This window comes from Dipodomys spectabilis, unplaced genomic scaffold (genome assembly GCF_019054845.1).
Source record: "Dipodomys spectabilis isolate Male_0828 unplaced genomic scaffold, ASM1905484v1 ptg000017l, whole genome shotgun sequence".
In the NCBI taxonomy this organism is placed as follows: Eukaryota; Metazoa; Chordata; class Mammalia; order Rodentia; family Heteromyidae; genus Dipodomys; species Dipodomys spectabilis.
In genome coordinates, this window is record NW_024870694.1 from 6,833,014 (window position 1) to 6,860,079 (window position 27,066).

The 27,066-nt window shown below is 37.9% G+C and overlaps 1 protein-coding gene across 1 annotated transcript in view; it reads left to right on the top strand.

Moving 5' to 3' along the window:
* Slc49a4 (solute carrier family 49 member 4) overlaps positions 1-27,066 on the top strand; it is a 67,620-nt gene that overhangs the window by 3,592 nt on the left and 36,962 nt on the right. Inside the window, exons 2-4 of the mRNA XM_042669369.1 lie at positions 8,806-8,899; positions 21,973-22,238; positions 26,908-27,037. Of these exons, the coding sequence (XP_042525303.1) occupies positions 8,806-8,899; positions 21,973-22,238; positions 26,908-27,037 (490 nt within the window). The remainder of the gene's footprint in view (positions 1-8,805; positions 8,900-21,972; positions 22,239-26,907; positions 27,038-27,066) is intronic.

Genomic DNA, 27,066 nt, shown 5'->3' on the forward strand with positions numbered 1-27,066 from the left:
TTGAGCATTGATTTTTTTTTTTTTTAGAAAGCCATTTGACAAACTAGAGAACTTTTAAAGTTGTATAAAAAAAATCATGATGTATAAGATAAAGAGAATTGGGTGTGTTGAACTTTAAAAAGAAAATAGGAGACAGAATACAGGATGTTCAAGAAAAAGAGGAATTAGTCTTAATATGTGTAATTCTAGAAGAAAGAAATAAACAGAGTTCCAAACAATACAAGGAAGAAGTTTCTAACAATATATCCAGTCTCCCAAAGGTGTGTTTTGACCTGTGTTGAGCCTCCAGGTAGAATAGGAACTAAGCTAAAGATGCCAAGAAAGGCCATCCGCATACCGAATGAAGATTTTGTTTGATTGTTTGCTTTTAAACTAAACTGTACATTTTATTTGGATTTTTTCAACTTTCAAACTTTTTAAATTTTAATATGCATGACATATAATAGCATGACATCAAATTGGTATTTCTTCTTAGATTTCTCTAATCTGACAATTCCTTGATCACACTGTAAAAGTTGGCCAGATTTAGGAATATCAATAACAAAATTAAAGCAGACTTAATTATAGTTCAAATTGTTTTTTGTGATTCATGAATCTAAGTTTCCATTCTACAAAATAGAAAGAAAGCTCTCATTGGGCAAAAGTACAGTGGGATTTGCAAGTGCACACAAAAACAGAATACTAGGAAAAACACAAGCAAACAAAGCAAAGCAAAACAAACAAACAAAACGTGGCTGGTTCATAGCACTTTGTAGTAAAATTGAGTTGCCTTATTATGTAATACAGTAAGTTGAAATGTCTTGTTTTCAGGGAGAAAAGTTTCAATTTGATGTTTTTAGCATGAATGATTTTATTTTGGTTTGGCCTGGTCTGTCTGGAGCCAAGTCCAAAACAGTAACTTCCCATCATTCTTTTTTACAGAGGGAAATGCTTCTTTTATCTTTATATCAGGAGTATTTTTAATATTGAAATGTCACCAACCTTGTTTTTATGGTAGGAAAATGTTAATGTTCACCCTTCTTACGATTATATCTATTATCCATGGCCAGATAAATCAGAAACTACCTACTTATGCTACTTCCTTGGGGAGTTACTTCATAGTTTCTATGAAGAAGTATTCGATTTTATGAATTGAATGGTAAATTCAAATTTCGTGTTTTATATTTTTCCATTTGTTGAAGCGATAAAAATATTTTTTAAGTTTTTTTAGGAAGTACTTTTTTCCTTTTCAGTAGGAGAAAGATGATACACTTTCATACGTTGGCTGAGCTGCTGCAGGTCCTGTCTGTACACTTAGCACTCAAGACCTCACCTTCCTTGAGTGCTAAGGTAACTTGTTCTAAGAAGGTAGGTAGTTGGTTGATCTTACCCAGCTTAGCAGAGAAGGCCTGTTATCTTCCTAAGATGGGTGCTTTAACTTCTCACTCCTTTTCTTTAATCAGTAAGGAAACAAAGGAGAACTTGCTAGTGAGATAACGACCAAAGGCAAGAATGCCCTGGAAACCAAGTGAAGAAATTCTCAAGAAGACAACAGCCAAATGTTTGCTAAGGGCTGAGAATAAATTCCTCACAGAATTTACATCTAATGAGAAGATCAAGGCAAGAAAAATTTAAAAGTCAGTGTTAAGTGTGTCAGAGAGTAGTAAATACCTTGCAGAAAAATAAGCAGGGAAATGGAGAAAAAGAAAGGTGAACAGGTGGATTTTTGTTTTGTGTAAAGTATCACAGGTAAGGCGTATATTATGTTTCAGTAGATATGTGAAGGAGAAAGGAAGGCTGGCATATCAATTCTGAACAAGACTGAGGAAAGGAATGGCAAAGACAAACATCCTAAACTTGTTTGGCATATCAAAGAAAAAGCAATGAGGCCTGTATGGCTAGAGTAGAACTAGTGAGGGAAGCAGTGGTAGGAAATGAGATCAGAGGGGTAGAGCAAGCCAGCTCATGCAGGGCCTCCTAAACCATTGTAAGGATACTGTTGTTAACAAGGAGTTGAGGGGGTTCATCATTCATGGAAAGGCTTTGAGTAGAAGAGTAGAAGGGGTGACTGTGCTGTTGTCTTGAAAACAAGGGTCAGAGCCGAAAGACTTGTTAGGCTAGATGGTAGCTTTCATTGTGGCTTCCGTGGGTAGCAGTGGAGAATATAAGAAATGGTTAGGTTGCAAGTATAAATTGAAAGTAGTCTCATCACTACTGCTGATGAGTCAGATGTAGGGTTTGAAGAAAGGAAGAACTCTAAGATATTTCTCAACTCTTTAATATTAATAATTAAGAAAATAGAGTTTTTTTATACTAAAATGTTCAGGATTGTGGACGGAGCAATTGGAAGTAGATGGCATTGAGATCAGAGGCCTGAAATGGCTGATAGAAATTTATGTGTCAGATATACAAATCTGGAGTTCAAAAGAGAGTCCGTTGAAGAAATGTGGGAGTTCTCAGTTGTGGCGTTTAAAGTCCTAGGGCTGGATGAGATCACTGGTGGAGGGAAAAGTAGCTTCAGAAGAGAAAAAGAGCAAGTCCTTGGGTATCATAGTCTTTAGAGGTTGGAGAGGTAAAGAAGAACCAGCTAAGGATGACCTAGAATAGAGCCTGAATTTAACAGAAGAGAAGACAGGGTATATAGATATGAATGCTGTTGGTTGGTGGTGGAACTTGTAGATGTTACTTATGTCTCAGAAAGTCGGAAACAAAATTACCACTTGATGAGTGAGAATAGGAGAGTACTTTTTGTAGAGAAAAACAACTTATGGAGCAGTTTTCTAGGAAAGAAGAATACAAGGACTAGATATTTGTAGTTGGACTTGGGTCAGCCCTGGGGTCCTGCTGCATGTGGATGTTTTTTAATAAAAAGTGAGATCCATCATAATGGTTGCGTTTTCCTTTAGCCTGTTCTGTTGGGCAAGTGCTGGACAAATACCAGCAAAGGATGAAGGGAGAAGGAAGGAAAAAGAAAGGGAAGGAGGAAGAAAGCTGGGGAGGGAAGGATCAGTATATGTATGAAATAGAAAGTATGCATGAAACAATGGTTCTCAGACTTTGGACATCAGACAGGGCAAGACAATGATCCCTTGTGATTTCTTCAGCAACACACAGATGAAGAACTCAGACAGCTCAGCTAAGTTGAAGAAGCAGAGTCCAATGGCCACATAGCTAGAATTCTTAGGCAAGAGTACCATAGAGGAGGAAGCATCATGGAAAGTCTTTAATCTATAAGGGATGCCTCCAACATTGAAGAAATGAGCACACAGAACACTTCCTAATGTTCACATATAGCTGGGAATAATTCACATACCCAACTGCCAGGATGGAGAAACCTCTATAAGTATCCTATAAATGATTAAGAAGATTGCAGGCTGGGATTGTGGCTTAGTGGTAGAGTGTTTGCCTAGTATGCATGAAGCCCTGAGTTCAATTCCTCAGTACCATATACACAGAAAAGGCTGGAAGGGGTGCTGTGGCTCAAGTGGTAGAGTGCTAACCTTGAGCAGAAGAAGCAAGGGGGAACACTAAGTGATAGATAAGGAGTGATAGATAAGTTCACATTTTTTAGAAAAAGGTTCTTGTAAGAAAAATTACCAAACTACATCATTATGATCCATATTTCTCGGAATCCCAGCATAAGAAACATAAAGAACATTGTAATCATATTGTTTAAATATACTGATAAAGGGAAAGTCTTAAAAGCATGAGAAAATATACTAAGGATCATATACACCGAGGAAAATATACTGAGAGACAGAAAGAGTACTACTCATTCCTAGAAAGTGTCAGTAGAAGCAATGTCCTCAGGAGAGAGACCATTTGGAGAAGAGCTTGAAAGTATAAGGATTCCACTCTTCATGATACAGTAGAAAAGTTTCTGGAATTAGGGAGATAGCAGGGATAAAGTCAGATTGAGGGATACATAAACATAATGGGATATGGATATAAACTTCAAATCTCCTATGTCTGATGTAGACAGAATGGACAGGCCCAATGTCGTTAGTCCTGACAGTCCTACAAGTGAGTTGGCATGACAGGGGTGTGACCTCTGTGGTCAAAGAAGGGAGTCTTGCCAGGAGTAAGCAGAGCTTGTCTTTATTCTAGCTAAAGAAAGTGGATGGACCCTGCAAGAGAACAATCTTGCCAAAGACTTAACATCCAACATTTAATTTTCCTTGCCTGCACACGTGTGTGTGTGTGTGTGTGTGTGTGTGTGTGTGTGTGTGTGTGTCCATCTGCATTCCAATTACCTTTGCATTCCAATTACCTTTGCATTCTAATTTAGAGAACTGTTGTGGATTTCCATTAAAACACCCCTTATGTCCTCAACTAAAGGAATTATCCATTGAAAGGACACTTCCTGTAGTGTCTGGAATTTGAGAAGAAATGGATTTTCCTTTTAGTCATTCTTGTATTTTGAAATTATTTTAACAATAACTTTCATCACATGGTTTTTGTACTCAGACCTTACTACTGTGTCCACTTGAGGTCTTTTTTTAATAGAGATTTTACATGTCTCTTAAGCCTGTTTTGCTGGGGTCTTTTTTGTTTTAATACAATTTTATTATTGTTATGAAAGTGTGGTACAGAGAGGTCACCAATTTATAAATCAGGTAATGAGAACATTTCTTTTTGGACAATAACACCCCTTTGCTTTCCCCAGTTTTCTCCTGTTCCTGTCCACAAGTTGCATAGTTCATTTTCCACATAGTATCTACTAAGTACCATGCCTGCATTTGTTCATCCTTGCTAGGTCTTTATTACTTCTCCTCCCTCGGTGAGTTGATAGCTTTTTTATTCCATGAATTAAGAGAGATATATCTTATCAAGGTATAAATGATGCAAAGAAACAGTTTTATTCAAGATAGAATGTATAACTGGGATAGATTAAGCAATACTTAGCAACAGTTAAACAAAAAGCCTATTTCTTACTTGTCTGTAGATATAGCACCCAACATGATGTATCTTAGCAGGATTGCTTTAATGATCAGTTTTTCATGACTTCCTCATTCTTAAATGTTTATATTAGCTATAATATGATCATGCATTTAATTAAAAGATAATGGAGGAAAGAAATACGCTAGTGTTTGGCAGCAATAATAGGAAGCATGGTTCTTTGGACCAACCATATGGCCATAATCAATGCCCAGCTATTCCTTGCTGGCTCTTAATTATAAACAAAATCTTTAGGAAAAAGATGAGCATCATGTACAATGTAATCCTTACAGGCCCAAATCATAGTACTCGATTCAGCATCTCATTGAGTACCAAGTGTAACCTTATAAGAATACTGTTTTGCAGGATATTTATGACCTTTTTTGTATTTTTCATTAATTACACTCTATTTCCTGTGGCTATAATGTAGTTTTAAAGTCTGTATTCTGATAGGAGAAGCAGTAAATGAGCAGTATGTATGCATTGCTTGTTACCAAGAAGTGCAATTCTCTATGGTATTCCTTCTGCCAAATTGTATTAATAATACTCAGATTATAAAAGATTATTATAAAGTTAGCTCAGTTCATTTCACAAATTAGTCTCAGTAGCATGTATGTGCCTGATCTGGATCTCACATTTATTTCCCTTGCTCTGTTTAATCTGTATAATAATGATTTTGTTGATTTTCAATTTCCTTCAAGCAGAGAAGGAAAAACCATTTAACTATCTACCTGCTATCAAAAAAATATTTTTTTAGGCATGTGTCAGTGTCTCAGGAGGCTGAGACTCAGGAGGCTGAGGTCTGAGGATTGCAGTTCAAAACCAGTCCGGGCAGGAAAGTCCATGAGCCTCTTATCTCCAACTAACCACTTAAAAACCAGAAATAGAGCTGTGGCTCTAAGAGGTAGAGAGCTAGCCTTGAGCAAAAAAGCTTAGGGATAGTGCCCAGGCCCTGAGTTCAAGCATTGAGACCCAACCAAAAAACAAAACAAAACAGTTTTTCTAGGAGGAAAAAATTTGAAACATTGCGTTATCATTTAAGTCTGTTTTGTCTGTGAAATGGTTTCAAGGAAATAGGGATGTGGGATAAATGTTAAGGATTGTAACCACCTGTATCAAATGCTTTTATGAGTTACATGTGTGATGAGGCTGCCACAACCTATGTGATAATGTTGATTCTGTTTCAACAAAGGTATAGCCTCCCAACAATGGAAAGAAGACTTAGCTCCATTATTCTTCCAGTATTCTGTATGCTTATCTTTTTATCATATCTTTTATTTTTTATTTTTATTTCTTTTTAGAATATTGAGCTAATTGTTTTGTTGTTGCATAAATATTAACTGATGCCACAATTCATACTCTTCAAGGGTAAACTGGCTGTGTCTGAGAACCTTCTGACCAGGAGGAGACAGTAGAAGGATCAGCTGGGGCAGCCCAGCCTCTTCCCTGGGAGGTTTTTCTTATGACTTGTATCACTGTGGGAGGAGTACTGAAAGCTTGTTGACAGTAATAGGCGGCAACATCTTCAGGCTGCAGGCTGCTGCTGCTGAGAGTACTCTGTCCCATGCCTACTGCCACTGAACCTTGGTGGAATATCTTTTTTAATTTTTTTTTATTTTTTGGGTCCCGTCGTGGGGCCTGAACTCTGGGCCTGGGTGCTGTCCCTCAGCTCTTCAGCTCAAGGCTAGCACTCTACCACTTGAGCCACAGAGCCACTTTCGGCTTTTTTCTTTTGCTTATGTGGTACTGAGGAATCGAACCCAGGGCCTCATGCATGCAAGGCAAGTGCTCTACCACTGAGCCACCTTCCCAGCCCTATCTTTTATTTTTATATTTTCTTTTGCCCTTCTACCAACATGACTATTGACATACATTTTCAAAATACTAGTCATATTTAGAATACAGATGAAAGAAATACTTAACTGATCTACATTGTCTTCTGAAGTTCTATACCATTCTTTTCTCTTTTTTGGCAGTACTGGAGTTTGAACTCAGGACTTTGTACTTTATAGGCAAGCATTCTACTCATTGAGCCATACCTGTAAGCCCTTTATGTTTTAGTTTACTTTTCAGATAGGGTCTCATATTTTTCATCTGGGCTGGCTTTTTCTCCCATGTAGCAGGGATTACAGAGGGTGAACTACATACTTAGCCCTGTGTGCATTTTTTATCAATGTCTTCTATAAGTTATAAACAATCTGACTATCTGCTACAGTTGGTTACAGAGGCACATACCTATTGTCCCAGCTACATGAGAGGATGAAATCAGGAAAATTGTAACTACAGGCCAGCATGGACAGAAGAGTCAGAAAGATTTTTATCTCAGTGATAGCTATGGAAAAAAAAATCACAGTCCAAGCCCATGCCTAGGCAGGAAGTGAGGCCTGTGTCTCAAAAAAAAAAAAATCAGTGCAAAAGATGACTCAGTGGGAGAGTTAGAAAGCACAAGGCCCAGAGTTCAGATACCAGTATCTCAAAAAAGACTGATGAACTAAGAAAATTTATAGACCATTATTGTAGAATTGAGAATCAGAAAGTCCTTAACATCACTTTTTTTTTTGCTTTAAAATTGATTTTTTTATTACAAAAGTAACATGCTTATTGGAGATCATGTGCAAAATATTAAAAATATATATTAATTAAAACTAAAAGCCAGGGCTGGGAAGGTGGCTCAGTGGTAGAGTGTTTGTGTTTGCCTTTCATGCATGAGGCCCTGGGTTTGATTCCTCAGCACCACATAAGCAGAAAAAGCCAGAAGTGGGGCTGTGGCTCAAGTGATAGATCGCTAGCCTTGAGCTGCAGAGTCCAGGCCCAGAGTTCAGGTCCCACGACCGACAAAAACAAACTAAAAGCCAAGGGCTGGAGACATGGCTGCAGTGGTAGAGAGTTTGACTAGTAAGCATGAGGCCCTGAGTTCAAACCCCAGCACTCCCCTTCCCCAAAAACCATCACATAGATCACCAAAGATAAGCACTTTTTATATTTTTATTTCTCAGTTATTTTGGTATGTGGTTATACATGTATGCACTATCTATACATATACCAGCACTATACTAAGATGTACAAGGAAGCATACCTTCTATTATTTGTAACTGATGTCATTCTAATCTCAAGTCCACTTTTATGCCATAGAGTTGTAAGGAAACAAAACTCCAACTTTAACTCCCCCAAACTCTTCCCCCAAAGGTTTACTATTCTAAAACAAGGATCAGTTTGTCCTCAGAATAGAAAATATACAGTTGGTAGGTTGTTAAATTTTGAGAAATCTTAAAAATAGTTAATCTATTACAATACTTTCTAGGGACAACAGAGAGGTGTTTTAAATTGACAATTTGCATTTTAAAACTATTTATTTATGTATAGATAGTGCATACATGTATAACCACGTGCTGGGGTTTGATTAGATTAAAAATAACTAGTCATTCTGAGCACTGATGGCTCATGCCTGTAATCCTAGCTCTTCAGGAGGCTAAGATATGAGGATCTCGATTTGAAGTCAGCCAAAAAAGAAACCAGGAGTGTGGCTTAAGTGCTAGAGTGCCTGCCCAGCAAGCATGAGACCATGAGTTTAAACCTTAGTACTGCCAAAAATTTTATTTTCCTATATAGTATATTATATCTGAATTGAACAAAACATTCTCAACATTCAGTTTGAAAAAAATTAGTTAATAAATTTTCTAGTCTTGATACTGTCTGAAGTTTCTATTAACGTGAACAATCATTTCATTTTCAGTATATAGGTTTTTTTCCATGTTGGAGATTATAGAGAAAAGTATGTTAGAATATGATATCAATTTGGCAGATTAATAAAAATGTTTAGTCTTAAATTAACATCAGACTTATTTTAAAGAACGTAGAGATTAACCTTCCGTTATTGTTTCTTTTTAGGTCTTCGGGTAACTGTGCTTCTGACATCCTTCCTTATGGTTTTGGGAACTGGTCTAAGATGCATACCTGTATCAGACTTAATGATTAAAAGAAGGTAAATCATATAAGTAACTTCATACTTTTTCTCTTACTTTCTCTTTTATAATAAGTGTATATGTTCCATTATAAGCTTTTATTAACCAGATCCATTTTTATGATCAGTAGAGAATTATTTTCAGTGAAGCATTTTTATTTTGTTTTTATTTATTTATTTTGCTGATCCTGGATGTTGAACCCAGGGCCTGGGCTCTGTCACTGAGCCTGTCTGTGCTCAAGGCTAGTATTCTATCACTTAAGCCACAGCACCATTTCTGACTTTTTCTAAGTAGTTTATTGGAGATAAGAGTTTCATGGCCTTTCCTGCCTGGGCTGGCTTTGAACCTCAACTCTCAGATCTCAGCCTCCTGAGTAGCTAGGATTACAGCCATCAGTGCCTGGCTTTGAAGCATTTTTATGCTTTTATGATTCTTCAGTTTATTGTAATATGGAAGATACTGTATCAGTTGTTAATTTCACTGTCAAAGATAATAACCATTAGAAAATAATAGAATACAACAATATATACATACATTTTAACATACATGCATATATGTACTAGAGCAAATGCCATAGAAGAGATAACAAATTAGCCCTATGAGACTGAGGATATCAAAAAAGAGTTCATCCCCAAACCGCCCCCCCCCCAAAGAATCTTCAAGAGTTAATGTTAGGGAAGTGCATTTGTTGAAATCTTTAGCACTCAGCGGAGGGGGTGGGGGGAATCTGGAGCAAAATGGAATAATTTACATTCTATTTGCAAAGAATTTGAAAAGAAGTAGAACTTGAGTGTTTATCTTGGAAGGTAACAGTCAAGTAAACAAAATTCCACTAAAAGAGAATAAATAAACCTTTGGGCTAGTCCATTGGTTGCTTACATTTCTGGTTTACATGCTCCAGGGCAGGACTTTTCAGGTGAATTGCTTATGTAGATTACATGATATTTTCCTACCTGGGACAGACTGTTTGTGAAGTAAGAGCCAGAGAACAAGAGGCTGAGCAGAACCACCTAATCAAATTTAAAACTTCTCAGATGTATGTGGCATATATCATCTCTACTAACATCCTCTGATAAACTCATGCTACCTAGCTAGAGACAATGGATCAGGAAGATGTATAAATTTTCCTTTGTGAAAGGAGGGTATGAATAATAATAAGTGTTATATACCATAAAGACACATGTGAACTATTTCATTTGATCATCACAATGCTCTCTAAAGATGGCTGTCACCAGTGCACAATTAACATTAAATAATCCAAAAGATATTTGCTACTTAAAAATAAAAATAAACTTATTCCTTGTTAGCATAAATACTTGCAAGTAAGTATAGCATACTGTGAGACAGACTGAAAAGGATTCTTGAAATCTTAGTATTGTTATAGAAATGTTTTTGACCTCACTGAGTCCTTGACAGGATCTTGGAGCCCTCAGTGGTGTCTAGGAAATTGCTATTGTAAAGTATTTTCTTAAAGCAAATACATTATGTCTTCACTCTGTGTATTTACATACATATATACGTGCATTCACACAAGTTCATAAGAGCTGTAATGATTATGTTGCGTGATGAGTAAAATTTTGAGGACTGTCCCCAAGGGAAGAGTATTCCAAGAGAGAGAACAGCAGGAATGAGGGCCTATATGAGCTGAGGCCTCTTCTGGGGTGAGAAGGTAGTTTGATTTGTATGCAGCAACATTTCTATACTTGCAGCCTGTGGCTTTATCCTTAGAGGGTATAAAGTATAACTAACTTCTCACTTGGGTTAGACTGGATGTTGTTTTTCCAGGAATTATCTACAAAAAAAAGGTATTTTTATTAACTAGGATGTAAATTTCTTAAATTGATGTTTCTCAGACTGGGATTTTTGGATATGACCTTGAGAGAAATGTTTCTCCTTTCAAGAGGATCCCATAAATCACTAAGGTGTGGACAACACTGATCTACAGATTAAGATATAAGAATGGATAGAAAGGAGTATTCCAGTTATGAAGGTCTTGATACTTCCTATAGAATTTTACTTTTCTTGTGGGACAGTTTGGAACTACATAGGTTTCTAATCAAAGGAGCAATAGTATCCAGGCAGTGTTAGATAAACTACTGATTGAAGTGTGCAGGGATAGACAGTGGCAGAAGAATAGACAAGATTGAGAGCTCAAGCTAGAGTCATTCTTTTACTTGTCTTTTGTTTCTTTATATATTAGATTATTCATTCAACAGAATTCCTTACATTCCAACTAGGTACTACACTCACCTTCTTTGTAGGTATGGAACCTAAGTCCTTATGCATGCAAGGCAAACACATACCCAGCCTGAGCCTATCCTTCATCTCTCCTGGGCACTGGGAGTACAACAGAGAACCAAACTCCTACCATGCATAGAATTTATATTCCAGTTGAGGAGACTAGCAATAAACTGGGTAAGTAAGGAAAAACATGTAGTATGTGTCATAGGGGAAAGCATGAAATAGAAAAGAAAGGCTTCAATTGCTGAAGAAAAGCTTGTGAAAGATCTTACTAGCAAGACAGTCTTTTGGTATAGAAACTTGAAGAGAGTAATGGATAACACAGTGTTTAGGAGACAAACAAAGGGATCCAGAGGGATAAAATGTACAAGGGAGAAGAGCACAGCTGTTAGGGAAGCCAGATAGCTAGAGCCAAGTGTGTGACTTAGAAGGAAATGTGAGAGCAGTTACAGCTTGTGGCTGAAGTATGGGGCAGGATCCAAGACCATATCAGCTTTCAAAGGACTTCAGCTTTTTCTGAGTTAGGAAACCACTGGATGTTTACAGAGTAGTGTCCTGACTTTGGGCTGCTGTATTGAAAATAGACTGGAGCTAGAAGTCACAAACATAATAAGGAGACCAGTTGAGAAACCAGTTAGTAAGCTGGAGGAGAGATGATGGGGGCTTGGGTGTCATGTTAACTCTGATGATAAGAAGTAGTGAAATTCTGATTATATTTTAGAGGATTTGCTAGTGTACTGAATGTGGAGGAGGAGGAATCCAGAATGACTCCTACCTGCAGGAAGAATTGGGAATGGAATAGCACAGATGTGAGCAAGAATGTGAGAAGAGATTGGTGGTGGGATGATTGAGACTGCTCTCTGGCACCTTCAAAGCAATTGATTCCTTTTAACAGAGATGGGGAACACAGCCAGAAGGGGAAGTGGGTTTAGGACAAGAAGCTGACTTTCATTTTGAACAGAACTTTCCATTTTCAAAATAAATGTTCTCTTTCCAGAAAATCCACAATTATAAGTATTTCACATTTTAAAGGGTAGAAAAAAGCACATTTCCTGTGGAAAGCAAGTTATTTCTCATCCTTATAATTGTATTTGAGATAGTCTTTTATTTTCAGATACACATGGGCTTTTAAAAAACATTAATAATTTTTAAGTACAAAATTCCATGTAAGTTTAAATTCAACAAGGCATTCTTTTAAAGATGCCTATTAATACTTATATTAGCTTTTATTCTATTTTGAGACATCTGTACTATTATTTCTCTCCAGTTATGTATCCATGTAGATCCTCTTCAGTTGTAACTAATGCACTAGGAATGGAGTTGACTCTCCATCTTGGTGGAGAAGGTGATTAGCAAAAGAAAATTCATGACGACGTATAAACAAAGAGTAAATAAGAAAATCAAGCTGGACACTGGTGGTTCAAGCCGTAATCCTAGCTACTCAGGAGTCTGAGATCTCAGGATCGTGGTTCAAAGCCAACCTGGACAAGAAAGTCCGTGAGACTCTTACCTCCAATAAACCACTAGAAAACTAGAAGTGGCACTGTGGCTCAAGAGGTAGAGCACTAGCCTTGAGCTCAAGAGCTCGGGGACAGCACACAGGCCCAGGGTTCAAGCCCCACGACCAACAAAACTATACCTTATGCAACTGTTAAAAACTCTACAGTTGGAACATATTTTCAACTAATAAATTTCATCAGGCTTCTTCTGATACTCAGAAGAGATGGTAGACATATATAATATGTTTCTGAACAAAACTTGAACAAGAATTCATCTAACTCTGTTTTTGTATCCATTTCACTTGGAGGTTTTTGAGCTTCTTTCTAACCCAGCCTTTTGGATTAGTGGCCCCATATCCTTGTTTTCTTAAATCTTGGTTCCTGGAAGTCTCAAGGCAAGAGAACAGCAGCTTTTCTGATGAGCTCTTTTCAATGAGTTTCTACCTCTCTCTGTTTTAATATATTAATCATAGTATTTTATCTAAAGAGTACTAATTGAAAACTCAGGAAAAGTTTTTGCCACTTTTCTTTTATAGAAATTTATAATATAAGCAATAGAAAATACACCAAGATATATGTAATAGTATTGAAAGCTGGTTAACCAGGCACTATTGACCATTTCTGATAAAAATACAAATTACTATGAATTTGCTAGTTTATAAGGCCAAACTTTGCCTTAATAATCATAAATAAGTAATTTGGACAGTGGCTAATATTTGCATACAAATATTATTAATGTGCTAATAGTAGTATTACTAATATGTTTATGTGAAAATATTAGTAAATAAGTTGTTGGCAATAAATATCTATCATTAGGAAAATCTTTAAATTTATTTTGTACATTGGTAAAACAATGTCACAAACCATTAACAATTATGATTATAAAGTTAAAATGTTCATGGTATAAACTAAAATGATTTAGTATATAAAATTGTATGTATATCATGCTTGTCTGTGAGAAAAGGATTCATTGGGGGAAAAAACTGAAAGATAACAAGACTGAAGAATCACAGTAGTAGTGTTGATGGTCTGAATTGAGGTGTTGAAGTTACAGATGATTTACTTATGGACTCACTTATTCTACTATGAGTATTTATTCTTTTAAAAAGTCAAATAAGGGCTGGGAAGGTGGCTCGGTGGTGAGTGCTTGCTTTGCATGCATGAGGCCCTAGGTTCGATTCCTCAGCACCACATCAGCAGAAAAAGCCGGAAGTGGTGCTGAGGCTCAAGTGGTAGAGTGCTAGCCTTGAGCTGAAGACCTGAGGGACAGCGCCCAGGCCCAGAGTTCAGGCCCACGAATGACAAAAATAAAAATAAACAATAAAAGTTAGGAGAAAACACCTTGCTCATGTAACTGTAACCCCTATGTACAGTATTTTTACAATTTAAAAAACATATTAAAAAAGTTCGATAATGATGGAGATGGCTACACTACAACATGACTTACGTGCAAATTAAGGCAGTGGATTTAATGTAATATGTAATACAAATTAAAATAGTAATTAAAAAAAGTTAGGAGAAGACTAAAAAACATGAGACAAAAAGAGGGGAGCTGGACATCTCTCAGGCCAGGGCTATGTCCATTTTTCTCCTGTGGCTTGCCTAGTGATTCTTGTATTTGCCCTGTAAAACACCCAGTGAAATGTCTTTATAGTAATTAAAACAGAAGAGAAAAGGAAGAGGATAGGGAGCATGACTCAGTGGGGCAGTGCCTGTCTAGCAATACAGTGCCCTGAATTTAATCTGTAGTACCACAAAAACAGAGTGATTCACCAAAGATTTTACTACTTTTGAATTAGTGAAGGCTCTAGATGAGTCTTTTCTTATCACCTAATCCAGTATTCCTTTCACTGTTCTTCTGCTCTTTCTTGATATGTTTCTGTACTTGATAAGTTATTACAAGTCTTTTTAGGGCCAGGGCTGAACTGCCCTCCTTTGTATTTCTTATAATGTCTAGCAACAGATACCTTGACCACAGAGGAGATACTCAATAAATATTTTTAATTGAATCATGATTGGGCAGTTTTTTTTTTCTGTCAGTTGTGAGACCTGAACTCTGGGCCTGGGTGCTGTCCCTTAGCTCCTCAGCTCAAGGCTACCGGTCTACCACTTGAGCCACAGTGCCACTTTGGGCTTTTTCTGCTTATGTAGTGCTCAGGAATTGAACCCAGGGCCTCATACATGCAAGGCAAGCACTCTATCACTCAGCCACCTTCCCAGCCCCTGGGTAAAATTATTAAAGTATAAAAACATAATACATTTTCATACAATAAAATTGGAGTCATAACAAAATCTTTAGAAGGCTCATAACTTTTCCATGATTATCTCTTAATTTTCCTTTTCCTAATTTCATTTTCCTATACTAAATACATAACATTTCTGGCTCTTTACTGCCCTGTCTTTTTTGGCTATTTAACACTGTTGCCATTTTGAATATACAAGAATTCTGTTTTGAAAAGACATGAATAGGAATCAGGAGAAATTTCTGAATTGTTGGCTTATTAAGTTTTGCACATAATTCTAAATTATTTCATATTTTATTTTTTTAAGTTTTTTGGGGGGTCCATTTGTGGGGCCTGAACTGTGGGCCTGGGCACTGTCCCTCAGCTCTTCAGCTCAAGGCTAGCGCTCTACCACTTGAGCCACAGCGCCACTTCCGGCTTTTTTCTTTTTGCTTATATGGTGCTGAGGAATCGAACCCAGGGCCTCAGGCGTGCAAGGCACGCGCTCTACCACTGAGCTACCTTCCCAGCCCCAATTATTTCATATTTTATTTCATATTTTAAAGCACAGAATTTAAGAATATCAGGTTTATATTGAGGAAGTAACTGCTAAGTTTCTAAAATGTCTCTCATGTTGTCTCAGTCCTAGTTTTGGTACACTAGAGACTTATAAATTAGGTCTGTGCACAGAATAAAACTGTGTCAGGAACTGTATGCCTCTGCATCCAGAACTTTGGGTTATCTTAATAGTCTGATTTGGGCTATTCCTGCTGAATGAGACCATGTGAGAAAGCAGACAGATGTGGGCCACTAGCATCAGTTCTAATTTTGATTTTTAGTCCTGGCTTAGTCATTAGCTACTAACATGATTAGGGCTCCACCTAGTACATTTTAGATAATGGAAAGTTACAATTAGAAATGTGACTTTAAGTGTGTTAACTTCTATGAAAAGGGTTGGCTATTCAGGTAAAGTCTGAAGGCCATTGCAGGTAAGGTCTGAAGTCCTTTATGGCCATAGAAATTCAAATTATATGACATCATGTTATTCTAAGTAGACATAATTTAGGAATTATAGATTTTCCAGGATGTTGGGGAGCAGAAGGACAGGATACCAGAATATCATTAAATACAAGCTAAAATGTCAAGTACATTAGAAAGTGTGAACTATTGATCTTCAGTCTGAGCTCCAGCTATTGGCATTTGTTTGAAGAGCTAAAGTACATTGAATAATATGTGTGGGTGCCAACCCTCATGTTCACACAGGCCTTGTCCTCTCCATGGGCAAGGGCACCAATTGAGGGTGAAAGGTACCCACAGCAGCAGCAGGACTGGGCAGCAACTCCCATGGATGAAGCATAGTTAGCAAGCCTCAGCAGTACTGTTATGTTAGGTAATTGTACCATCTCAGTTCTGTTGTTGCTAGATACTTCTGCACCTCCAATCTACCATGTCTCTCAGCCTACTAGGGAAATTCCTCTCTCATCCATTTTTCTACATGGCTTGCAGGGGTAGTATAAACTGAGCTCATAGAAGTTAGGAAAGAAGAGGAAAAAGAGAAAAGGAAAGACTTGAGGGAGGAGAAAAAAAAATGAAGTGTGTTGAGGACAAAGAGAGGAGAATAGGATGAAGAAGGCACCACACCTGCTGCTTGAGAGACCTGCAGAGCTGCAGGCAGCATGCAGTCCCCTAACTGGATATGCATGCCTGTCATTGGATGTGGCACGGCAGGTAGGAAGCAAGTTTAGATCTCTCAAATTACCCCCTTGAGCTTCCACATAGCTCTCTTTCTGCTGCCCAGCAGGCAAACCTGCTTCTGCACACCCCTGACATTTAAGTTGTTTTCAACTGTCTTTCTGTTACTGAAACTCTTTTTAGTTGGAAAGATACCATTGTTTTCTCTTTTCTTTCTTTACCACCTCTGTAATGCCCCTTCTTTTTTTTGCCAGTCTTGGGGCCTGAACTCTGGCTTGGGTGCTGTCCCTCAGCTCTTCAGCTCAAGGCTAGCGTTCTACCACTTGAGCCACAGCACCACTTCCGGCTTTTTCTGCTTATGTGGTGCTGAGGAATGGAACCCGGGGCCTCATGCATGCAAGGCAAGCACTCTACCACTAAGCCACCTTCCCAGCCCCTGTAATGCCCCTTCTTAATCATCTTTCTAGATTCTTAACTATTTCTTTTTTTTTTTTTGCCAGTCCCAGGGCTTAAACTCAGGACCTGGACATTGTCCCTGAGCTTTTGCTGAAGGCAGCACTCTACCACTTGAGCCACAGCATTACTTCCAGACTTTTCTGTTTATGTGGTACTGAGGAATCAAACCCAGGGCTTCATGCATGCTAGGCAAGCACTCTACCCCCAAGTCACATTCCCAGTCCTCTTAACTATTTTTAAAATATTGATATCCTCTAGTGTTTATTCTCCACCGGTCCAATATCAACATTTACATCTCAACTTAGACCTGTTTATTCAGTCATCTAGTGGGCATTATTATCTTGGCACAATGCCTCACTGTATTTGTTATATTTCCTTAACAGTTCTCCAAACCACACCTTCCTTCACCTACCACTATTGTTGCCTGAGCCACCTTAGAACTGCTTCAGGATATCTGTCCAAGATTCCATGCCTGCTAACGTCCACTCTGGCTCTCCTTCAGAGAGAGGAGTACATAGAGCCCAGGAGATGTGCCACTTTGCTCATCTCTTTATTTACAGGACCCCAGACCTCTTTGCCAAATCTGTTCTTCCAAGGGTAGACTGTATGTCCTTGGTGTGTTCCCAGGTCATGGCGTAGCGACAAGAGGACTTGCAAAGACTTCCATTTGTACTCATATCCAGACCTCACAGACAAGCACATTAGAGCAGGTCTGATTATTGCCCTGTGATTTTTTTTTTTTTTTATGTAACAAATATTACTTTCCATGATATTGTTTATTTCTTTTTTTTTTTTTAATTTAATTTTATTTTATTTGAGAACATACTGTACAGAGGGGTTACAATTACATGGGCAGGATAATGCATACATTTCTTACCAAGCATTGCAGCCTCCTCCTTTGTTTACCCTTCACCTCCCTTCCCAGCCTCCCCCCTCCCCCCCCCCCCCGCCCTGTGATTTTTTTATGTTCTGGTATTTCTTCCTATGATGATAGGTAACATTCCACCTATACCTAGAAATGCTCAAGCTGATTTTAGTTTATCTTATTTTTTGGTAATAGTACTGGGGCCTTTTGTTTGCTAGCTAGGTGCTTTACACTGGAACTAAACCCCTACTGAAGAGCTTTGACTTATTATTTTTACGTTCCCATATGTACCTATTACAGTGTCCTTGCAATGCACAATGAATACTTAACACATGGTATTGAGTCAAATAATGACTGCTGCTTATATTAAATACCTTATCATCTTATGCTGTCATTTTAGAGAGTTTTTTGGAAATATCTATATGATTTTATTATGTCTTAAGAGTCAGAATTTTTCTGGAAAAACTAATCTCAGATTTTGCTTTGACACTGGATAAGAAAATTAGATTTTTATATTAAACGTAACTTTATTTTAAAATGGTATATTCAGATTTCATTTCATAAGTGGGGGCAGTTTAGCAAGCCATGATAGTATATGCCAGTAATTTTAGATACTTAGGAGTCTGAAGCAGGGGGATCATGAGTTTGAAGCCAGTTAAGGTAAAATTAGCAAGATCCTACCTCAAAAATAAAAGGCAAAGGGCTGAGAACATGGCTCAAATGGTACAGTGATTGTATAGTATGCAAGAGCTCTGGATTTTATCCCCAGTAACTGGGAGAAAAGACAAAAGGTGATTTAAAGGTAGAAGAATGTCAGACAAACATGAAAACCTTTATGTTACTGATTGGTGTAACATCACAGAGTCACTCAAACAATACTTTATGACCATCAGCATATTATATAATTGCCAAGCCTTGAAGATTCTGGGATATCGTATGAGGAGGAGCAAGACTAAGTTCTGGAAAAACTAAGAGATGCTGGATAAAAAGGAATTGGGCTTACCTGCTAGTTGGTAACCCTCATAGATTCAGAAGGTTATCCCAAAAGCCAGTAGATCTTTTATAAAGACTGCGTGTGTGATGGCTTTTAATGCAAAAACCAAGCAATTATTTAAAATTTGTTGTTGTTGTTGGTTGTGAGGCTTGAACTCTGGGCCCTGTCACTATCCCTTAGCTCTTCAGCTCAAGGCGAGCACTCTACCACTTAAGCCACAGCACCGCTTCTGGTTTATTGGAGATAAGTGTCTCACTGACTTTCCTGCCTGGGCTGGCTTTCAACCATGATCCTCAGATCTCAGTCTCCTGAATAGCTAGGGTTACAGATGTGAGCTACCAATGCCCGGCCAAAAATTGGTAACTTTTAAATGTCAAATATATTTGTCTTAATCTTGAGATGATTTTAACTAATAATTCGTATTTTCGTGACCTCTAAACAGAATCCCAAGTGCTATATGCTCTCTGGACACTTACCACAAGTGCCATGTTGTAGAAGGGATATTCTTTCCTGAGAACTTAGTGAACTGCACTTGGATAATCCTTAAATTATCTCACACATTCTCTGATTCTTGCACTTGTTGCCTGGATAATTTAGGAGCAGCAATGAAAAGTGAAGCTATAGCAGTAATTTGAGTTTTATACTTTTAACTCTAAATTCATCCTATTTCACGTCTTTTATCTGTTTTTGATTAATCATTTCTTCCATGTCCTTCTTTTATTGTTAACACTTTTAGGCATCAAGTTTATTCATTCCAATGCTGCTTTTAGGAACAGCTCAGTTAAGAGTACTGTCAAAGAGCCATCATGCATAGTCTGATTGTTGTGCCATCTGGAGTCAGGATCAGGAATCTTCTTATAGTGAAATTGCTGTGGGAGCAACCAGCTTTTTGAGGAACTGATTGTGTAAACAGTTTCAGTTCATTTTCATCATCTAAAAAATAGTTCCGTTTACATAGGAGATTTTAAAATGTTTTCCATTTGCTTAGTATTATTAATGACACTTAGAGCTACTTTGCCCTCAAAGAAGATATTTCCAAAGATATAGGCAGACCAACTTCATAATATTTCACTTCCGTTTAACTTACTTAAGTGTTTCTATACTAGGACTCTACCTCCTCTCACATATAGATATTTCCTTCTGCTTTCAGAAAACTTCCTTAGTGACTTAAAGATGGTAGTTGTTAGAAGAGGAGGAAGAGGAAGAAATCTGAAACAGGATACTTAACAAGCAAACAAGACAGGGGAAAATAGTATGAAAGCATCTCTTATATACTATCCTTTCCATTTTCTCTACTTCCCAGCAGGAGATTAAGCTGTTCCTCGTTCTAGTCTAGGCTGTGTGGACTTCTGTTTCTTTTTTCCATAAAGTCTTCTCTTGAATATGAATGTATATGTTGAGGGCAGGGAACAAGAAGGACAAATAGTTTGGTCAATGAGATAAGTAAGATATAAGAGTGCTGAGTAACATACTGAGAACAGATGCAATAATAAAAGTAAGAATCTACTCCTCACTAACCCTTAAAACTAAAGTTAAAATCAGTATTAGAACTGAAAGAATATGCATGAAAACCTATTTCCATCCTCATCCCCCGCTCCCAAAAAATAACTAAAAAAGCCTGGTTAACCTGTGATTCTAATCCTTAACCTCACAGATACTTAGCAATGCATATGGAGTTAAACTCATCTTCTCATTGTATAATTTCCAGTATCTTGGAAAAGATGAGTATGAAGTGTTGAGCTTTATTGTGTTGTTTCTAGGACTGTGGTGCTTCCTATGTCTATGAGTATTGTGAGTGGTGGCCCACTAGAAAGAATATGTGAGTTGAAGTCAGACTTGATCTAAATTTCAGCTTTACTTGTTACTACTTATTTCAGCAGATTTTTTAACCTTTACTGGCTTCAGCTTTTACAGTTCAATAAAATTTCAATAAATGAGAATAATGATAGCTACCATGTGGTATTATTATAAAATTAAATGAAAAAAAGGTTATAGGAAGTACTTAGTTTGGTATATGGCAAGAACTAGAGGCTTTAGTAAATACTTACAAAGTGAAAAAAATGGTAACTGTGTATTTGATCTCCCTTAGACCTTTTAGTAGGGAAGTCAACTTGCCTTTTAAGTGTATCATATTCATTAACAGCATGTATTTATTTTCATGCAGTCATTGTATTCAACATATACTATTAAAAAATGAATTAGGCAACTTGTGGATAGGATGGAAGGGAGAAAACGAAGGAAGGGGTGACATTGTCCAAATCACTCATTATCTGACTTATGGAATTACAGCCTCTTTGTACAACTCCTTAATAATAACAATAAAATGTAAATATATGTAGGCATATACATAAATATGTGCATGTATGTGTATGTATATGAACATACGGGCCATCCTAAGCCCCTGTAGTGATCCATTTGAGAAGGCATAGGATTCTTGGAAGATTGCCACCTCACTTGCCCCTTTTTTTGTAGGGTTTGTTTTCCTCAAGCATAGAGGAAATTGGCCAGGATTTTCCTCTTCATAAAGTACCCAGATCCACTGGTTACCAGTGGCTCACTCCTGTAGTCCTAGATACTCACAAGGCTGAGATCTGAGGATCATGATTCAAAGCCAGCCTGGGCAGGAAAAGTTCATGAGACTCTTATCTGCAATTCTGGCCAAAGCCAGAAATAGAGTTGTAGCTCAAGTGGTAAAGTGCTAACCCTGAGTGAAAAACTTTAAAGTTCTCAGAATGGAGATCAAAAAGGGCCTCATGCTAGCTAGGTAGATGCTCTATCACTAGAGCCATGCCCACAGCCCTTTAGGTATATTTGCGTTAGAGTTTCACATTTCTTCCCAGGCTAGCCTGGATTGTTATCTTCTTATTATACCTCTTGTATTAACTAGGATTACAGATCTGAAACCACCATGCTCAGCTTTTGTTTTGAGATGGAATCTCACTGTTGTTCCCTGAGCTGGTCTTCAACCTCTATCCTTCTATCTCTGCCTCCCACATAGCTGGGGTTACAGGCATGAGCCACCATGCCAGGCTACGTATTCTTATTGTCATAGTTAAACTTCTTTTTGGCTGATTTTTTTTTCTACTCCAAATAACTCACAGTCTTGTAACTTTTCTAATTACAGATTAATCCATGCAGGACAACTGTTAAATGGATTGGCAGGTCCAACGGTAATGAATGCCCCACCCTTCCTCTCCACAACATGGTTTTCTGCAGATGAACGGGCCACTGCCACAGCGATTGCATCAATGCTCAGTTACCTCGGTGGAGCATGTGCATTTCTAGTGGGACCGCTTGTTGTTCCAGCACCCAATGGGACAGCGCCTCTGCTTGCTGCAGAGAGTAGCAGGGCTCATATTAAAGATCGCATCGAGACTGTGTTATATACAGGTAAGCTGAAGTTTTTCCTTTTCCTGGCAGACATTGATTCTTATTCCTATCACAATCTCACTACCAGATAAATACACACGTACACATAATATTCATTCCTTTTTGTATAACATGGAGATAACTATTTAAAACCAATCTTTCCTAGGAAGTTACTAAATTAAAATGTATTCTTGCTAGATGGCAGTCTTACTTACTTTTGCCCTTTTCATCCTTTTTTCCATGAAGCACTGTATATAACACATATGCTTGTATCTTCTTGAAATATACTATCATTATATAAGACAAAACATCTATATAAAACTGTTTCTCCCTTGCCATGTTCCCATTATTAGTCATATTCACCTAACAGTGATCACTTACAGTCTTCATTTTCTTCTCTCCATGTGTATCAACCTTTCCAAAACATTCTTTTTTTTGGGGGGGGTCCGGTTGTGGGGCCTGAACTCTGGGCCTGGGCGCTGTCCCTCAGCTCTTCAGCTCAAGGTTAGCACTCTACCGCTTGAGCCACAGCACCACTTCCGGCTTTTTTCTTTTTGCTTATGTGGTGTTGAGGAATCAAACCCAGGGTCTCAGGCATGCAAGGCAAGCGCTCTACCACTGAGCTACCTTCCCAGCCCCAAAACATTCTTTTGGATCCTTTTTCTCTTAATTTCTGAAGTCAGAAATTAAGTCTGCTCTTATATTCAATTTCCTACAGATCTTCTTGAGTATGTTTCCCCTCCCCATATGCCTGTTCATTGTTTCCTTCCTGATGTGGAACTCTTTGGGTTATCATTGTTGGTTGGTTTTAGTTTTGGGTTTTTTGTTTGTTTGTTTGTTTTGCTGGTTCCAGAGTTTGTTCTGAGAGCCTCATACTTGTTCAGTTTGCTTGACTGGCACTCTACCACTTGAGCTACACCTCCACCCTGGCATTTTGCTGGTTAATTGGAGATGGCATCTGTTAATTGGAGATGGACTTTTCTGTCAAGGCTGGCTTCAAACCAGGATCCTCCAGGTGTCAGCTTCCTAAATAACTAGGATTACAACAATAAAAAAAAAAAAAAAAAAAAAGAACCTCGGGGAAGGGAGGGAGGGAAGGGACGGTAGGGGGAAAACAATGAAGGGGGTAACAATGTTCAAGAGGAAGTGTACTCATTACCTCACTCATGTAACTCTAACCCTCTGTATAGTATCTTTACAAGAAAAAAAAAGAAAAAAAATAACTAGGATTACAGATGTGAGCCACTGGTGTACAGCTCCAACAGAATAGTTCTTATATATTTTGACTGCATGTTAAGTACTCTGCTCAGCAATTGGAATTGGTAAGATCAAACATAAGTATAAATAGAACTATTAACTATACAGACGTAGAGAAACCCAACTTGCCTAGGATTGGAGAAAAGCTGAAAAGTCAGGAAAGCTTCACATGACTGTAATAATGATAAAATTAAGAAGTTCACCAGTAGTTCACCAGATGTTCATGGGATTGAAAGACTAGTCAGTGCAAAAGGAAGAAGGATATAAGAGAACTCAGTATGTCCAGGACCTGTAATTTCATATGTCAATGGTGATGTAAATGTGTGTTTGAATGTTAGTAGTTCTTTCTTCACTTATAAACATACTTTAGCTTTATGTACTTGTCACTGAGCCTGACACTGAGGTAGACATGGTTCCTGCTTCAACACAAGTTACAGTAGCCTGAAATATGCAGACAGTTTTTTTAAAAAAAGAAAATGGTGATAAAACAGAAGGGGAAGGTGCCATACAAACCATTTCAAGTTGCTTTGAAAACTCCTTTGAGGAACACCTAGTCCAGATTTTGTTTCAAGCAAAGCTCCTTGGAGATGCAGCATCTCAGAACCTCAGGGATGGAGAGTTAGCCAAAATCAGGTGGCAGAAGAATAAAATAGAACCACAGAGAAAATCCAAGTAGCTGAAGACCAGAGTGTTTTAGATCTGATGAGACTAGCACTGGGCAAAGCCAGAGTAGAAGCCAGGCCATTCAGCTCTGAGAAAGGTTGAGAGCTTGAAGTTCTCCACTCTGGAGAAGTTGAAAAGGTTAGAAAGTTGTATGATGAAATTTACATTTCAAGAAGTGGTATAGAAGAAATAAAACTGAAAGCAAGGGCAGGGGTAACAGATACTCACTTTAAATATATAGATGGCTAAATTCTTTTAAAGAAAACAGTTGAAACATAAAAATAAGTCAATAAAACTGAAAATAGGTGGCGCTTAACTTTTAAACTTTATTTTGGTAGTATCAGTCATCTTATTGAAAGCCTAAATGGCAGCTGTGTCTCTTTAAGGCAGTATTAGGCACATACCAATCCTCTGCATCTCTCTGGCTCATGGCTTCCATGCAATTGGCAATAACCACAACAGTCTTGAAGAAGAAGAATTTTTTTAAAGGAGAATTAAGAATTCATGTCTATCAGTTTTCACACTTACAATCAAGCATGGTACTGACAGTACCAGACTAATACATGCTCCAGCAGAAAGACCCTTGTAAACATTATGCTAGGTGAAAGAAGTCAGTCACAAAAGACCACACATAAAATTTGTAATTTTCTAATACTCAAACCCGTAAAGACTAAAAGTAATATAGTGATTGTCTAGGACTGGGAAATTTGAGAGTAATGGGTACAGGATTTCCTTTTTCAAATGATCAGAAAATTATGCCAATGGTTTCACAATGGTGTATAAATGTTACATAATATTTGGACCATCCTTATTTTGTTGTCAACAAGATGGAAGTCAATTTATTTAACCACGAAAGTGACAAAGTTACAACCCCTTATGATACATTATAGAAAGAGAATGTGCAGTGCGCATTCCAGGAGTGTGTACAGTAGCACATTATAGTTGGACAGCATTGGAATCCATCTCCAAAGCTACCTATCAGAGAGCCTGAGGCTTTTTTGATTTTAATTTTTATTGTTATTATAAAGGTAATACTCAGAGAGGTTACACTTACATAAGCCAGGTAATAAGTACATTTCTTTTTGCACAATGTCATCCCTTCCTCCGCTCTCTCCCATTTTTTTCCATTTCATCCATACCCACAATTTGTGTGGTTCATTTTCAGCATAGTGTCTAGTGAATACCACTGCTGCATTTGTTCACCCTTTATCCCTCCATTTCTGTGCTCCTTCTAGAAGCACAGCTTTCTATTTTGCATATCTCACAGAGCTACTCACAAAAATGCCTTTAGAATGGTAGCCAAGGAATATGACCAAGGCAAAAACAGAAGAATTGTAAATGACTAGTATGCATGTTGTAAAGATGCTTATTCTGTAAATTAGCAATCTTGTCTGTCCAAGTTGGAAATATATAACTTTCTAGTTGAATTAAATAAAATAATCTACAATGCCAGGTGCTGGTGGCTCATTCCTGTAATCCTAGCTACTCCAGAGGCTGTGATCTGAAGCCAGCCTGTGCAGGAAAGTCTGTGACACGCTTATCTGCAGTTAACCACCAGAAAACCAATGTAGAGTTGTGGCTCTTAAGTGATAGAACACTAGCCTTGAGCAAAAGAACTCAGGGACAGAATCCAGGCCCAAGTTCAAGCCCCATGACCAACCCCCTCTTCCCCCTCAAAAAAATCTATTAAGGTGTCTCATACAAATCCACTAAGTATATATCCTAGAACTAGAATTGTGCTGCAAAAAGTACATATAGATATGTACTTTTTTTTGGACCTTTATTGGTCCAAAGGGAGTGAGGGTTTCAACAGGTAGGTCAGTAGTCCCAAGTTTCCTGATTTCAGTGAATGCTGCGCTTTTCTTGTCCATTGGGCACAGAACAAAAGCAGGGACTTCCAGGTGCCAGCACTGTGGAAAGGAGGATGAAGTCTTAGAAACTTCATTTTCTGTAAGGGGGCTAAACTAAGATGGCTTGGGTGTTCATTTTCTTTTGGTTGTTCAATATTCCACATTAGTTAGTCTTGTATTTAAATTTTTTGTCTTATTGGTTGCTTATTTTTAGAAAGTTCTCTTGTCCTGCTAACTTTCCTGCAATGCTCTGTAAATTGGATCTGTCCTACTGAGGCTTCAGAAATCTTACCCTTGATCAAATAAATTCTACCAATTTTCTCTCATAATCTTTCTTCTTCAGTATTGTCCTTTATTAAATAGGCAGCTTAGGCCGGGCACCAGTGGCTCAGGCCTGTAATCCTAGCTACTTAGGAGGCTGAGATCTGAGAATCTTGGTTCAAAGCCAGCCTGGTCAGGAAAGTCCACGAGACTCTTATCTCCAGTAAACCACTCAGAAAACCGGAAGTGGTGCTGTGGCTCAAGTGGTAGAGCACTAGCCTTGAGCTGAAGAGCTAAGGGACAGCACCCAGGCCCAGAGTTCAAGCCCCAGGACCGACCAAAAATAGACACCTTATCTCTGTTTCAAAAAAATCTCCTTTACAGTAAAGCACTGTTGGATTTTAATGTTTTCTGCACAGAATAACAGTTGTCTACTCCTCATTCATTCAGTCTTCATAGTGCTTTGCCTAGAGTGATTTCTTTCTGTGTCCTCCTAAAATGTCTATTTCTACCTTTCTCACTGGATTAAGGTATTGTGGCTAGGTACTGTGTTTTTGCATATCTTTATACTGTAAGATTTAGTTCACACTGAGTAAGCGTATCTTTTAAACGTTTTCTATCAGTAGTTAGTTAACATTTTACTTTTGTTTTGATTTCAGAATTTGGAGTTGTCTGCTTAATATTCTCTGCAACACTAGCTTATTTCCCACCCCGACCTCCTCTTCCTCCCAGTGTGGCTGCAGCAAGCCAGCGGCTGAGTTACCGGCGCAGCTTTTGTAGATTATTAAGGTAAATACATGTAGGATTGTTGGGAAGTT